This window comes from Podarcis bocagei (assembly GCF_964188305.1).
Source record: "Podarcis bocagei genome assembly, chromosome: 8".
Classification (NCBI taxonomy): Eukaryota; Metazoa; Chordata; class Lepidosauria; order Squamata; family Lacertidae; genus Podarcis; species Podarcis bocagei.
This window is the reverse complement of record NC_138133.1, coordinates 61,224,495-61,239,311: the sequence shown is the minus strand read 5'-3', so window position 1 is coordinate 61,239,311 and position 14,817 is coordinate 61,224,495. Positions and strand designations below refer to the sequence as shown.

Below are 14,817 nucleotides of genomic sequence, written 5' to 3'. Positions count from 1 at the left end.
CCCTCCAGGTGTTTTGGGACTACAACTCCCATCATCCCTAGCTAGCAGGACCAATGGTCAGGGATGATGGGAATTGTAGCCCCAAAACACCTGGAGGGCCGAGTTTGGGGGCGCCTGCTCTACACAGTGCTGAAAGCCTGAGACCAAGGTATTGCAAGGTCACCAGCTGTCCATCACCAGATGAAAAATAAATACACCACCTCAACTGATGCGGGCTTGAACCATCATGAAATCAGTAGAGTGCAGAACTCTGTCCAGATTTCAAAGAATCTATTCCAGTGTTTAGCACAATACAACCTAGCAGTTCTTCTGCCATAGATCCCTTGGTCCTCATTGTATGTTGCAGAAAACCCTGGGATTCCCAACAGCACCAGCAAGCATTCCTCCATCTCACTTGCAAAAGGACATTCCCATCATTACCCCATTGTCCCTTGCAGTGCTTAGCTGCAAGGGATATTGGAGCGTGTACACAGGTCATGCTGGCTGATGGTGGCATCCAGCAGATATGGCCAGTGCTCTGCATGCTCCCTGCAAAAAAACACAAGCAACACCTGATGCTTTCTTGCAAGGAAGCAGCTTTCGTCTGAATGTTGGTTTTAGTTAAAAAGAGAATTTTAGCTTCCTTTAAAGTACCTAAAGTTTGTCACAGTCTCTGCTACACTGTTATGTATATTAATTTGATACGCTTACCTTCTCTCATGCATGCTTTTCATTCATATTCTTCCATATCATTTTGTATGGCAAGTGCTTATGTGGCAACAATTTCTTCTTTATCTTACCCATATGTCTACTTAATATACCCAACTTCCACACTTAAGGCATGTTAACTATTTTAACTGCAATACAATTCCTCCCCTAAGAACTTCCTCTTAATTTTCATATTTGATAATAACTTCCGCCATAGGAAGTGCTGTGATCTTCTTAGGGAACACTTGCACCTATGAAATAGCCATTAAAAAAGAGAGAGAGAGAGTTTGGAATAAGCTTTTGCCTTTTTCCTAAAACCAAATACTTATCTTTCTGGGGAAGAGTGGAGGGTTGAGAGAAAACTATTTAAAAATAAAAAAGTAATTGGTGTTTGTGTGTGCAGCCTATTGCACCATGCTTCACATTTAATTATAATTTTAATTGTTGATTGCACATTCTAAGCTTCAGTTGAAAGATTAATACCAACCATATAGGGTGAAAATTATGTGAGCATTACTGTCGCTGAGTATGTATATACAGTGTTTGTTCTTGGAGAATTAATAGGAGGGGGTAGCAAACTCAGGTTTCAAACCTCTGTTTACCATTGAATGACCTTGGGGTAAGTTGCACTTTCCCAGCTTTGAATTCTTGGGTGATCTAGCTCACAAAGTTGTTATCAACATGAAATACTTCCTTTAAAGCCTAATAAATTGTAATTTAAATTAATATGATAATAATATATATCTTTAAATCTCTTCTTTTATCATAGAAAGCCACGTGTTGACAATGGCATCTGGCGATGACAATGGCAAGAAAGTGACTCCTGTGCTTAGAATAAGTCAGCTTGATGCCCTTGAACTGAACAAAGCATTGGAACAGCTGGTTTGGTCCCAGTTTACTCGCTGTTTTCAGGGATTTAAACCCGGACTGTTGGCTCGCTTTGAACCAGAGCTTAAAGCCTCCTTGTGGCTTTTTTTGTGGAGATTCACTGTCTACTCCAAGAATGCAACCGTGGGGCAAGCTATTCTGAACATTCAGTACAAGAACGACTTATCCCAGATGCAGAAATACCAGGCATTGAGCAAGCAACAGAAATATTGGTACCTTATTTGCACCGTCGGTGGGAAATGGCTGGAAGAAAGGTGTTACGGTTTATTTAGCAATCGTCCATTGGAGTCATTCCGGAAGACAAAGTACTTTATTAACATAGTGTTTGGGCTCATCAGGCTTTGTGAATTGCTGAACTTCCTCGCTTTTCTTCAGAAGGGAAAGTTTGCTACACTCACTGAACGTATTTTACGAATCAGATCAGTGTTCTGCCAGCCACAGAGTGTCCGTCAGATTGGATTTGAATACACAAACAGGGAACTCCTGTGGCATGGGTTTGCTGAATTTCTTATTTTTCTTTTACCACTTATTAACATGCAAAAGCTCAAACTCAAAGTCTCTTCTTGGTCATTACCTATTTCAGGGGGTACCAGAAATGAAAATAATTCAGCAACATGTTGCAAGGAATGTTCTCTGTGTGGAGAGTGGCCCACTCTGCCTCACACCATTGGCTGTTCACATGTTTTTTGTTACTATTGTATTAAAAGCAACTACTTATTTGATTTGTATTTTACTTGTCCTAAATGTGGCACAGAGGTGCAAGATCTGCAGCCATTAAAGTATAAGTTAGAAATGAAAGAGGTAGATACACATTAAGCTTGTTTAGGCTTTCCTCAAATCCATAATTATGTATAACTTGTGCATTCTATGGGACTATTCTATCCTGATAGTTAAATTTAGCCTACAGTAATTTTAACCTTTCTGTAATACTGGAATTCTCTTATTCTGTGCTACTTCATAGGTTTTGTTACTTAACTGTAAAATGATCAACAGCTATAAAAAGATTGTGGCTTTCAAAGAATTGCAATCTCAATAGAACTGTAAATAAAGAACAAAATAGTGATTAAACTTTGTCCATTTTATTTATATCATCATAAGTCAGTGTATTCAAAGAAAGCCCTTTTTTAAGGTAACTGAATCAGTCAGTAGAGCATTAGCCTCTTAATCTCAGGGTTGTTGGTTGAAGCCCCACATTGGGCAATGTGTTGGACTAGATGACCCTCATGGTCCCTCCAGCTCTGCAATTCTATGATACATAAGTTAAGGTTACCAGACGTCCTCGTTTCCCGGGGACAGTCCCTGGATTTACAAATCAGTCCCCACACAAAATCCATTGAAGTTGAAAAGTGTCCCCGGATTCATTGGAAAAAACTTGGTAACCGTAACATAAGTGCAGCCACTTGTAATAGGTTACATGTAATATAACCACATGGGTGCCAAGAAAAGGAGAGAAGAGATGGCATCATTAAAAGCTGCCACAAACTGTGGGAAGCCATTTCACACTATTGTTTCTCAAGTTGCGCTGGACCCATTCAGTTTTATATACAGTTCAACCACACTGGGTTGTATTCTGTGGATGGTATGGGAGTAGACCAATAAAAGTAATAATATTTAAGAAGGTGTAACAGATTTATTAATTTCAGTGAGTCTACCCTGAGTATGATTTCGTTGCATAGAGACAACTGCACCTGCAAACTATTAAACTATTATTATTATTATTAATATACCATCCTGTACCTGGGGTCTCAGGACGGTTCACAGAATAAAAGCGCTCCAGTTGGAGAACAGCCTTTACCAAAGGTGTCATGGGCTTTGAAGACACTCGAACTCAGGACGCAAGGGAGAAACATGCTAAGAGGAAGACACGCTTGGCAAATCCACACTGTGACCAACTCCCACCCGGAAACCAATGTCCCCACTGTGGAAGGACGTGTGGGTCCAGAAGGCCTCCACAGTCACGGACTGATTGTTAAAACCGTGTTTATAGAAGATAATCTTACTCGGCTATGAGTGACCACAGAAGAAGGAGAGACCACAAAATAACTAATTTTTTTTTTAAAAAAACAACCCAATAGCCCCCCCCCCCATAACATTTTTACAGGGCATAGGATGTACATTGAATCAACCAAATTAGGCTTGACTTGCAAATACTTTGGGGCCAATCCACAAACCTTATTGTGGTTGCATCCCCCAGTGTTGTTATGCCTCCCATAGGTTCAGAGGCTTTACTGAACTTTCTGAGAGCTCCTTGGAACACCCAAGCTGTGGTTTGCTTGCCAGTTGTTGCATCTGGGCTTGATGAGGCAGGTGACCCTCACCTGTTCCCAGTCTCCTCCAGCTGAGGAATCACTCAGCTCCTCCAGCTAACAAGCACCACCTGGCTGGCTAGTGAGCTGGGCTGTGGGCCCTCACCTGCCTCAGCTTCTAGAACATTCCTCCCACTGCTCCTTAGGCATCAGCCTGCCATATTTGGGGAGACAGAGCTCCCTCTGACTCTCTGGTCATGGGCCCTGCTGCTCTGGTTCCTGCACGCTGACCAGGCCATTCTTCACCACCCCGTGAGTACTTTCTGTGCCAACCTCTCCTCTTCCATCCCTAGCTTGCTGTGTGTCCCAGTAACAGCAACACCCCACACCAGATTCCTCTTCCTCCTTCCTGTTCATGACATGGGCCGTAGCTCAGTGGTGGAGCATCTGGTATTGTCCCATCTCCCAAAAGGGCTGGGAGTGTCAGAGCTGATGCCAGTCAGTGATGCTAGATATGCCCTGAGCTAGATGCGCCAATGGCTTGGCTCCGTAGAAGGCAGCTCCCTGCGTTCCTTTGTACCAGGCCAATCCCGCAAAGTGACGCTTGCCATATTTCTGAAGAGGGTGGCTAACTGCCGGCCACTCGGTTGATACTTGTGCACTGGAGCAGAAAGGCTAGGAAGTGGATATATTGCTCCTGGCTCTTTTCCCTCGCTGTTATCGCCGATGTGGTTTTCCATGTGGGGGTGGGGGAACCAAGTAAAAGCATAATTCCAAAGTGCAAGAAGAAAAAGGATTATTAGAAAGATAACTATCGCCTCAGAACTCTGCACTTGTACACACGCCTCGCAACTGAAGCCAAGCTAATTTCCCCCAAAGCAATTGCCAAATGAGGGCTAGAGTTACAGTTTGCATGCTGACAGGAATCCATGGGGGGTTGATATTAAGCACACTGAGGGTAATTAAGTTGTTGTAATCATTAGTTTAGCAGTCAGTTTGGCACAGGGCTACGGTCTCCCCACCTTAGCCACAAGCAAGAACATCAGCTAATTTCCGCTCCTATTTAAAAGTTGTTCCGTTGTCTTTAAAGAGAATGCAGTTGTTTTAACTCTTAACAGAGTTTTGATACTGCGAGGCAATTTCTTAGCTACGAAGAGGAAATATTTGTAGATTTCAGCTAACATGGCCAGCCTGTAGCCATGCCTATTCTACAGCCAAGCCCCATTGAGGGGAGGTTTGGGGTAAGAGCGTCTCCTATACACGAATGTATGGGGTTCCGGACTTCTTCAATTGAAAAAGCCGTGTGAACTTTGGGAAATAGGATGGGGGAGGAGTCTGTCTCCAATCTGTACTCCTGGGACTGCAGGAAGCTTTTGGACCTTTGATTTGTTTCTCTGAAGACTCGCTGAGAGATGTAATTTTATCCTTGAGAAATGCTTTCGCTTCCCCCTCCCCCCATCTCTTTTTCCAGGAGGAGAAAAAAGAAAACATTCTGGAACTCAAAATAGGAATGCAGATGTGTTTTCTGCTTTGAACTGGAACTGCTATGCCTGCCCCCTTTCATGCCATCCCCCCCTCTCCGCCCCACTTAACTGGATGGATGAAAAATTTTAATGTCATTATAAGAGTAATGGGTCTGTTTGGGTGTTTGGTAGCAGATAGTATTCTACTTGTGATTGTCTTTGCAGTAATTCATTGCTTTGAATTTGGAATTCTATTATTTTACATCTCTGGCGGTTTAAAGTGGTTTTTTTTCTTTTTCTTTTTTTTTTAATAAACACCAAACTTCACCTCATAAAAATTCATTACATAAGGGCATAAACAAGCATTTTTCCTTCCAGTCATTGGCAGTAAGTGATTCATCAGTTTTCCACAGAAAACCAATTTCATTGCAGATGTTCTGTAATTTCCACTCTTCTTGAGTTGTAGAATCATATCAACCAATCCCAATGTAGGCTATATAGAGTGTTTGAAGGAGAGAGAGAGAGAGAGAGTGTGTGTGTGTGTGTGTGTGTGTGTGTGTGTGTGTGTGTGTACGCTTAATCTTTTTAATAGGATTGACTATCATTTGCTGTCTCATCAGTTTTTCAAAATAACCATAAAGTAATCAGTCTGCCATTCTTTCCTTTGGGATGCAGGCTATCATTTCCCTCTGTGCTCTGCCCTGTTGAAAGAGTGCAGTTAATAACTGGCAGAAAAGCAAAGGAATTGGGGTCCACACACTGTGCTTAAAACATCCTTCTGAATGAATCTCTCCTCCACCTTTTTGCTCAGCAGAAGGGGCAGGGGGCAACATTCTCGGCACCCCTCCCTGCCCCCTGCACTGGGCAGCTCGAGGCTCGCTTGCTGCATGGGCTTCCTCAGCAGTCTCACTACTGCTGCGGGGTGGGCAGGAGGGAGAAAGGTGCCGCATAGCTTTGTGTGCTACCACCGCTGCCTCCTCTCCCAGGCAGGAGAGCCACCACCCAGCATGCCCTCGCAGCTGTTCCCGGTCGGTCCCAGACTCCCGCTGCTGGACGCCCCTGTTGGGCGGGCACCGTGGCACAGGGCGCCATTAACCCTAATGGGTAAGACGGCCCTGTCTCCACATGATTTGGACAACAGCTTTTGCCAGCCCAAGCCAGCCTGGTGACAAAGGTTCTGTGTCCACATCTGACTCCCGCCCCAGAAAGTGACTTAATTGTGCAATGGGCGAAACACAACCAGTTGGTATTAATCTGGATGCTTTTATACCACAGCCTAAAGGACTTGTGCCAAGATTTGCACATGCAACCCTTTTTCTAGAGAGTGAAACTGTACAGGGATAGTGCCGTGAGTGTCTTGGGTAGTAATAATAATAATAATAATAATAAATTTTATTTATATCCCGCCCTCCCCAGCCAAAGCCGGGCTCAGGGCGGCTAACAACAATCAAATAATCAGTCAAATAATCACACAATCTAAAAATATTTCATTATAAAAATTAATTAAATCAAATTGATGGCAACCAATTAAGCAGAATTATGTGCAGGTTGCCAGAGGAGGGAGTCAGGCTGCGCCCTGACCAAAGGCCTGGCGGAACAACTCTGTCTTGCAGGCCCTGCGGAAAGATGTCAGGTCCCGCAGGGCCCTAGTCTCTTTTGACAGAGCATTCCACCAGTTTGGAGCTGCAGCCGAGAAGGCCCTGGCTCTAGTTGAGGCCAGCCTAACCTCTCTGAGGCCTGGGACCTTGAGGATGTTATTATTTGCAGACCGTAGGTTTCTCTGTGGGGCATACCAGGAGAGGCGGTCCCGTAGGTACGAGGGTCCTAGGCCGTATAGGGCTTTAAAGGTTAAAACCAGCACCTTAAACCTGATCCTGTACTCCACCGGGAGCCAGTGCAGCTGGTATAATACCGGATGAATGTGCTCTCGCAGCGAAGACCCCATAAGGAGTCTCGCCGCGGCATTCTGCACCCGCTGGAGTTTCTGGGTCAGTCTCAAGGGCAGCCCCACGTAGAGCGAGTTACAATAATCCAGTCTGGAGGTGACCGTCGCATGGATCACAGTGGCTAGGTCAGGACGAGAGAGATAAGGGGCCAACTGCTTAGCTTGGCGGAGATGAAAAAATGCCGCCTTTGTTATAGCTGTAATCTGCGCCTCCATAGAAAGGGAGGTATCGAAGATTACACCCAAACTCTTAACGGCCGGTGCTGGCACTAATTGCACCCCCGCAAGAGATGGGAGTTGCCCCCTCGATCCCATATCGTCCCGCCCCAGCCAGAGGACCTCTGTCTTCGAAGGATTTAACTTCAACCGGCTCCCACGTAACCATCCAGCCACAGCTTCCAGACATCTGGTCAGTGTGTCTGGGGCCGAGTCAGGATGGCCATCCATCAACAGATAGAGTTGGGTGTCATCAGCATACTGATGGCAACCCAGCCCAAAACTCCGGACAAGCTGGGCGAGGGGGCGCATAAAGATGTTAAAAAGCATCGGGGAGAGAATTGCACCCTGAGGCACTCCACACACCAAGGAGTGGCGTGATGACAATTCCCCCCCAAGCGCCACCCTCTGTCCCCGACCAGAGAGAAACGAGCGCAGCCATTGAAGGACTGTGCCCTGGATCCCCACGTCGGCAAGGCGGTGGTCCAGGAGTTCGTGATCGACCATGTCAAAGGCTGCTGACAGATCTAGAAGAATCAGCAGCCCTGACCCGCCTCGATCCAGCTGCCTGCGGAGATCATCTGTTAGGGCGACCAGAGCCGTCTCGGTCCCATGACCAGCGCGGAAGCCGGACTGGAATGGGTCCAGAGCAGATGTTTCATCCAGAAACCTACCAAGCTGTTCAGCAACCGCTCTCTCAATCACCTTACCCAGGAATGGAAGATTCGAGACCGGGCGGTAATTGGATAGATCTGAGGGATCTAATGATGTTTTCTTTAAGAGCGGATGCACCACCGCCTCCTTCAGTTCCCCTGGGAATATCCCGGTGCCAAGGGACAAATTGATGATATCCCCCAGGGGGCCCCGCACCTCGTCTGGACACGCTCTAATCAGCCATGACGGGCACGGGTCAAGAGGACAGGTGGTGGGCTTTCCAGCTTGGAGGAATCTGTCCACATCGGCTGGAGATATCCGGTCAAAGTGGTCCAATACTGGACCCGAGGACAGTCGAGGGGCCTCCAGTTCCTTTATTGTATCCAAATTGGCAGGGAGGTCATGGCGGAGCAACAGGACCTTCTCCGCAAAAAAGCTCGCAAATGCCTCACAGCTGTGTGTCAGATTGTTATTTAAATTTGGCTGTCCTTCAAGGGACGTTAAAGACCGAATTATACTAAATAATTGCGCCGGGCGAGAGCTAGCGGATGCAATGGAGGCCGAGAAGTAAGACTTCTTAGCAGCCTTCACTGCCATCTCATAGGTTTTCATAAAAACCCTATAAGATGTTCTTGAGGCTCCGTCACGGGCACCCCGCCATACTCGCTCTAGCCGTCTGAGGTCCCGCTTCATTTTCCGAAGCTCCTCGGTAAACCAGGGAGCCCGGTTTCTGCGGGGTCGCAGAGGGCGCTTAGGTGCGATCTCATCGATGGCTGCCAGGAGCTGGGTATTCCAGCCCTCAACAAACTCAGTCAATGAGTCGCCAGGGGGAGCAAGGTCCCGCAAGGCTTGACGGAATCTATCCGGGTCCATCAGCCTCCGCGGGCGAGCCCAAATCGGCTCGCCACCTAAGCAGGGTGGGGGTGGAAAGTCAATCCTGGCTTTCAGAGCGTAGTGATCAGACCATGGCACCTTCATCGAAGGAGACATGATCACATCTATACCGGCGCCAAAGATCAAATCCAGCGTGTGGCCTGCTTGATGTGTGGGGCCCGAAACAAACTGGGAGAGCCCTAGTGTCGCCATGGAAGACACCAGGTCCAGAGCCTGTGAGGAGGGAGTGGTATCAGCGTGGAAGTTGAAGTCTCCCAATACCAATAGGTTAGGGAACTCCAAGGCCCAGCCGGCCACCGCCTCCAGCAGGCCTGACAGGGTGGCTGCTGGTGCGCTAGGTGGCCGGTACACCAGCCAGACAGCCAAGCTCTCCTCGGAGCCCCACACTAGGCCAACACATTCAATGCCGGGGATCGATGGCGATGGTAGAGCCCTGAAAGAACAATCTTCCCGGATTAATACTGCCACCCCTCCCCCCCGGCCCACAGTCCGTGACTGGTGGAGGACGGAGAAACCTGGGGGCGCCATCTCTCGTAAGGTAACAGTTACCCCTTCGCGCACCCAGGTCTCCGTCACACAAGCCAGGTCAACTCCCTGCGAGATAAAGAAATCTTGCAGGGTAGCGGTTTTGTTGCCTATAGACCTGGCATTGCACAACACCAGTGAAGGAGGTGAGTAATCCTTGCTCACCCTACCCTCGTCTCTCGGGATGGGGCGCAGATTGGAAGGGGTACGAGCATATCTGTATCTCGATCCCCTTCGCCTATGACATCTGCCCCCACCGCCAGCAGTAGGCAGCAAAGTCATCCCATTAGTGGAAGGACCTTCACCTACACAACAGAACTTCCTCTCTGACACGCAAGGACCTGCCCCCATGCCCTCCACAGGTCTGCTCCAGAGGATTGGGGGAAATCCCAGAACAGGTTTTCAGGGGTGCAGGAAGGGGCATGCAGGGAGAGGAGAGGGAGTTGGAGTTTCATTGTGTGGGTCCTTATGCTCAGTCAGTAAAGCATGAGACTCTTAATTTCAAGCCCCACGTTGGGCAAAAGATTCTGCATTGCAGGGGGGTTGGACTAGATGACTCTTGTGGTCCTTTCCAACTAAAATTTCCAATTTTCTTTCCAATTACTCTTGTGGTCCTTTCCAATTAAAATTCTATGATTCTATGACTTAGTTGGATACAACCCATTGATTTTCGTGTATACCAGTTCTTACAGCCATTCCCCATTGTTGCCAAACTAGGAATCTTCTATGTATGATGAAGGGCTGAACCAAATATATACGTCCCTGCATGAAATAGATACAGTCGTACCTTGGAAGTCGAACGGAATCCATTCTAGAAGTCCGTTCAACTTCCAAAACATTCGGAAACCAAAGTGCGGATTCTGATTGGTTGCAGGAAGTTCCTGCAGCCAATTGGAAGCCCCGGAAGCCCTGTCAGGAGTTCGGCTTCCAAAAATAGTTCACAAACCGGTACAGTTGCTTCCAGGCGTTCTGGAGCAAAAACGTTCAGGAACTAAGCTGTTTGAAAACCAAGGTGCAACTGTACTGCATTGATCCCTGTCCCACCACAGAGAAGATTCCTTGTTGACCTTCATCTTGACAGGTTTGACATACTGGTGCAAGGTGCAGGTGACATTCAGGGAAATGAAACTGAAAGATAGGTTTAGGTGGTGGTGTTCTTATCCCGAGAAAATTAGCGACTGAGTGTGCAAGGAGGTGAGTGAGGGCTTGGTCCTTGAAGGCTCAGTTCTTAGTATCCATTGCACTTCCTTTGTGTGTTGAGAGTAAATTTATTCTTCCAAGGTCCGCACAGCTAGATCACAGCCATTTCTGCTGAACATACCCTTATGAGAAGAGCCTGGATTTAATTTGCACTTTAAAACATTAATTTTTACTTGCAGATGTTAATGGAAATTCATTAGCCTAAATGTGACTTTATTGAATGCCTTGAGGACTAGACCAACTGAGATTGAATGTGCAAATTTGGTGCAGGACAATTAGGATTCAAAACAGCAGCCAGTCAAGAAGGGATTAAGGAAGATGGGGGACGAGGCAGCAGATATGGTGTCTAATGACATATCATATAAAGTACTTTATTTATTTGCTTGCTTGCTTACGCCATGCTCCTCATCCAGGAAGTTTCAAAAATCAATTTTTATAAAACACATGCCACACACAGAGATTAAAAAAACAACCCACACTGAAAGCCGACACATTTTTACCAATGTTAACATTTGGTAAAATGCTAAAATAAAAATTTATTCTAGAGAAAGAGCGTGGAACCAGTAACCCAGATGTCACGGGGACTACACCTACAAAGGAACACTCTGTACATTCACTTAACAGGAGTAACACCCCAAACATTTAGGTCAGGGGACTGAAAAACTGCTCTGTCAGATTGGCAGCAATGAGATGATGTCATGTACATAGGTCACATTCTACTCTAAAACAATTCCCTCCCCCCCAAAAAAAAATCATATTTTACATCAAGTGATACAAAGTTCATATTAAAAGTCAAGACATCTGGGGAAAGGGGCAGAACTTCTGGTGAAAAGGAGGCAGGGCACCTGCCACTTTTTATGACATAGAGGTAGTATAATATTCTTCTAATTAATCAGATTAATAATACTAATAATCCAGAGCAGCGTATTCCCTCCCCTAAAAACATCTAGTGGTTGTGTGTGTTTCCATTTTAGCTGGAAACAAGTTCTCTTTTCCTCTCCCATAATACTTCCCCAAATCTATTACTCTTATTGTCCAAGACCCTCCCTCCCCTATGCTTTGATTTTTATTACTCCCTTTAGCTCTTTTAGTCTTTTCTGTTGGCTTCGTGCATTTTGCACCATGGAAAAAGGATAAATAAGGAGGGACACAACAGAGAGTGATAAAATTATGAATATGAAACAGAGAGATCTCCTCATATAATGCTAGAAGTCTGGCTGACCCATTGAAATGTATTGGTGGTAGGTTCAGAACTGACAAAAGAGAGTTCTATTGTTGAGATTGGTGGGAGTGGTTGAGATTGGTGGGAGTGGACTGTCCTTCAACATACCATTGCTCACATTTTACAGCAAGGAACTCTTTGCAATGTGCTTTTGTTGTATGCAAATGTCTGCAAACATGTGGAATGGAAGGTATTCTGATGGTAGAGTGACAGCTGGTACTTTTCCATTCCTGCCCCCCCCCCCATACACTTGAACTGGTGACCTAGAAGTGCAAGGATAACCCCTAAGTAATTTTAAGGCTTGCTTTGAATCAGAGTTTGGAACATCTTACTAATTACCCTTATCTAAATGCATTTATCTACTTTCCCTAACATCTCTTCAGATTCATTGCAGTGCTGAATAATTACCTGATGGCCTTGCTCTGCCATTTTTTATGTCAGGCAAAAACTCTGCCTTTAGTCTCTGCAGGCGTGCAAGTGGCAACTGAGCTCCATTTGTTCAGGCCAGCAGTTGAGTGAACTACTGGAGGCACAAGAAAGCTTTAGCTTGACATCCCTCCCTGGAGGGAGAGGGATTCCTACCTGGGGGGAGAGGGAACTTTAGAAGAATCACAAGACATTTCACATGATCTCACTCTGCCCATTTTTTTCTAGTTATGTTGCACTTGCACACTTTCAGATATCCCACAAAGCCACCTACCCACATGGGAATCCAGCCTAGCCCTCTTTCTGAAGCTCCCCTCTCTTTCTCTTCCTCTTCTTCCATTCCAGCTTTGACCTGAATGTGACACGAGCATCCTTAGCACAACTTAAACTGTGTACAGGCAACAGCTTTGCAGATGTTTGAAGGAGGCTGTAATTGCCCACAGACAAGCCTGCCAACCCAATCCTTATAAAGCAGTATTCTGCACACATTCAGGCTCACCTCTGTGGGGCACAACTTCTGGCCACATCATAGCCCGCTCTGACTCCCCTCGCACAACAGACCCACACGCACCTTCTGTCTGCAGCCTCCCCTAAAGTTACACATGCTCCTTTTTTGAAAAATTCCACCAATGTCTTTGATCAAACTGACTTCATCTATTTTGAAGACTTGCAGAAGGTTGATACCCATCTGTAGAATTGAAGGGGTTCTCCCAGAGTTGTTTTTCTACACACACATACAAATCCACCCACCCCTCCCATCTACATTACTAAATAGAGATTTCTGGGGCTTTTCACACTGAGACACACACTCTCTCCCTCTCACCAGTGACTCTTTCCCTGTGTATTTTGCCCTTCCAAGATAGCAACTCAAGTATTGCTCTTGTGATCACTTGTCCCTGGATTGGTCAGCCAAGAGTCCCTTTTCTATGCTGGAGTCTCTTGTTCTTTCTCAGCTTGCTTCAACCTCTCATCCACCCTTTAAGCAAGCAAACAAATCAGAAACTGAAGCAAGTTCCCAGATCTTTAATCTTGGGTGACTAAACTGCAGAGCATAATTCTGCAATGTAACCTTTAGTGTAGAAACTGGTACTGGCATCTTGCCCATTCCAGACATGTGGAAGAAACCTGACATTCCTGCCAGCCCCAACTTGTGAGGTATTCAGAAAAGCATTGTGCTTTCTCAAAGCTATTTTTGGAGGAAGGACATAAATCCACAGTCTATAGGAACCTTCACGATCCCATTGATATTTAGCCTTGAGTTTGTACCTCGGTTTGATTAGCAAATAACATGTCAGCTTTCTGGCTCACTCACCAACCATACTTCCAACAAATATTTGAAATCGCAAAGGTAATGGGACAGAAATAATTAATCATGATGTTAATTCAAGGCAAACGTTGCTCAGATGCTGATACTATATGCGGAGGAATCTCAGGACAGCTTGCCCTTAAGACCAAGGAGAGTTAGAAACATTAGCCACAGCCCAAATAACCACTGCTCAGGGAGCTGTAGTAGTCCAGCAAAATCTAGAAGGCCACCAGATCCAGACCCTGCCCTAGAGAATGAAGATTTAATATCACCCAAAGAGGAACTGCACCACCAAAAAGGAGGATGTATATTTGCATAAGTGTGCTCCTTGATATGTATAGATTCACATTTAGAAATAATGACAACTCACCACAGCAGGGAAGAGACTGTGAGCAGGTTGGTTCACATGCCTGCTCAGTCTGTTGTCCAGGTGCTAACGTTTCCAGTCTTGTAGTTCTTAGCCTTTGAGCTGGGCTTGGACTGGGCAGCACTTCAAATAGATGAGTCCTTCAAGCCCTCTTGATATAGAGGGCTGTCCTCTCTAAAATAGGACACATGACCACCCAAAGAGCAACACTGACAAAGACCCTAATCTGCAATTTTAGTGACAGAAATAACAGTACTGCTCACTTTGATCTCCAAACTGTTTCCTTCAAGAAAAAATTGAAGCAATTTTAAATAAATAGCTCTCATAGTTCTAAGAAGCCTGTGAAATGTTCCTTTAAAATACTGTCCTCTGTTCTTCACGTTACATATACAAATTACTGCCTGCAACTTTTAGAGGAATGCTGTTTTCATAAACTATTTAAGCTGTCATTTCCCATTAGGAAATTATCGGACAGCCAGAAGTTCTTGCATACACAGTTAAATACTGTATTCTCTTCTTACCATTTTCTCCAATAGCACCTAGAAATTATTTACTCTGCAATGCTGAACAGATGTATCAGGAAGGAAACCTTACTGAATTCAGAGAGACATGCACACACACAACTCTAGTTTAATCAAAGTCATTTGACTGGAGTCTCAATACAGGTATGTGATGCTGCCATCACTGAAACCAGAGCAGCTGCACAAATCTTGTTATGGGGGTGGGATGGGGATCAGTCTGAGTTACCGGTAGCTCCATGGGTCCCTTCCATGCCTGT

At 45.6% G+C, this 14,817-nt stretch overlaps 1 protein-coding gene and 1 long non-coding RNA gene across 6 annotated transcripts in view; one reads left to right on the top strand and one right to left on the bottom strand.

Annotated features, from left to right (window-relative positions):
• Positions 1 to 2,643, top strand: part of PEX2 (peroxisomal biogenesis factor 2) — a 21,742-nt gene extending 19,099 nt beyond the window's left edge. For 3 of the 5 annotated variants that reach the window (XM_081204601.1, XM_081204602.1, XM_081204603.1), the window contains exon 2: positions 1,457 to 2,643. In XM_081204601.1, coding sequence (XP_081060727.1) covers positions 1,474 to 2,391 — 918 coding nt within the window. In that variant the 5' untranslated portion in view covers positions 1,457 to 1,473 and the 3' untranslated portion in view covers positions 2,392 to 2,643. The remainder of the gene's footprint in view (positions 1 to 1,456) is intronic. The other 2 variants (XM_081204599.1, XM_081204600.1) reach the window with 1 other exon arrangement.
• Positions 254 to 14,817, bottom strand: LOC308593194. Its single transcript, XR_014010835.1, has 3 exons — positions 14,561 to 14,817; positions 14,043 to 14,211; positions 254 to 528 (listed from the first exon to the last, which is right to left on the bottom strand). It is a non-coding gene; the product is annotated as an uncharacterized lncRNA (long non-coding RNA).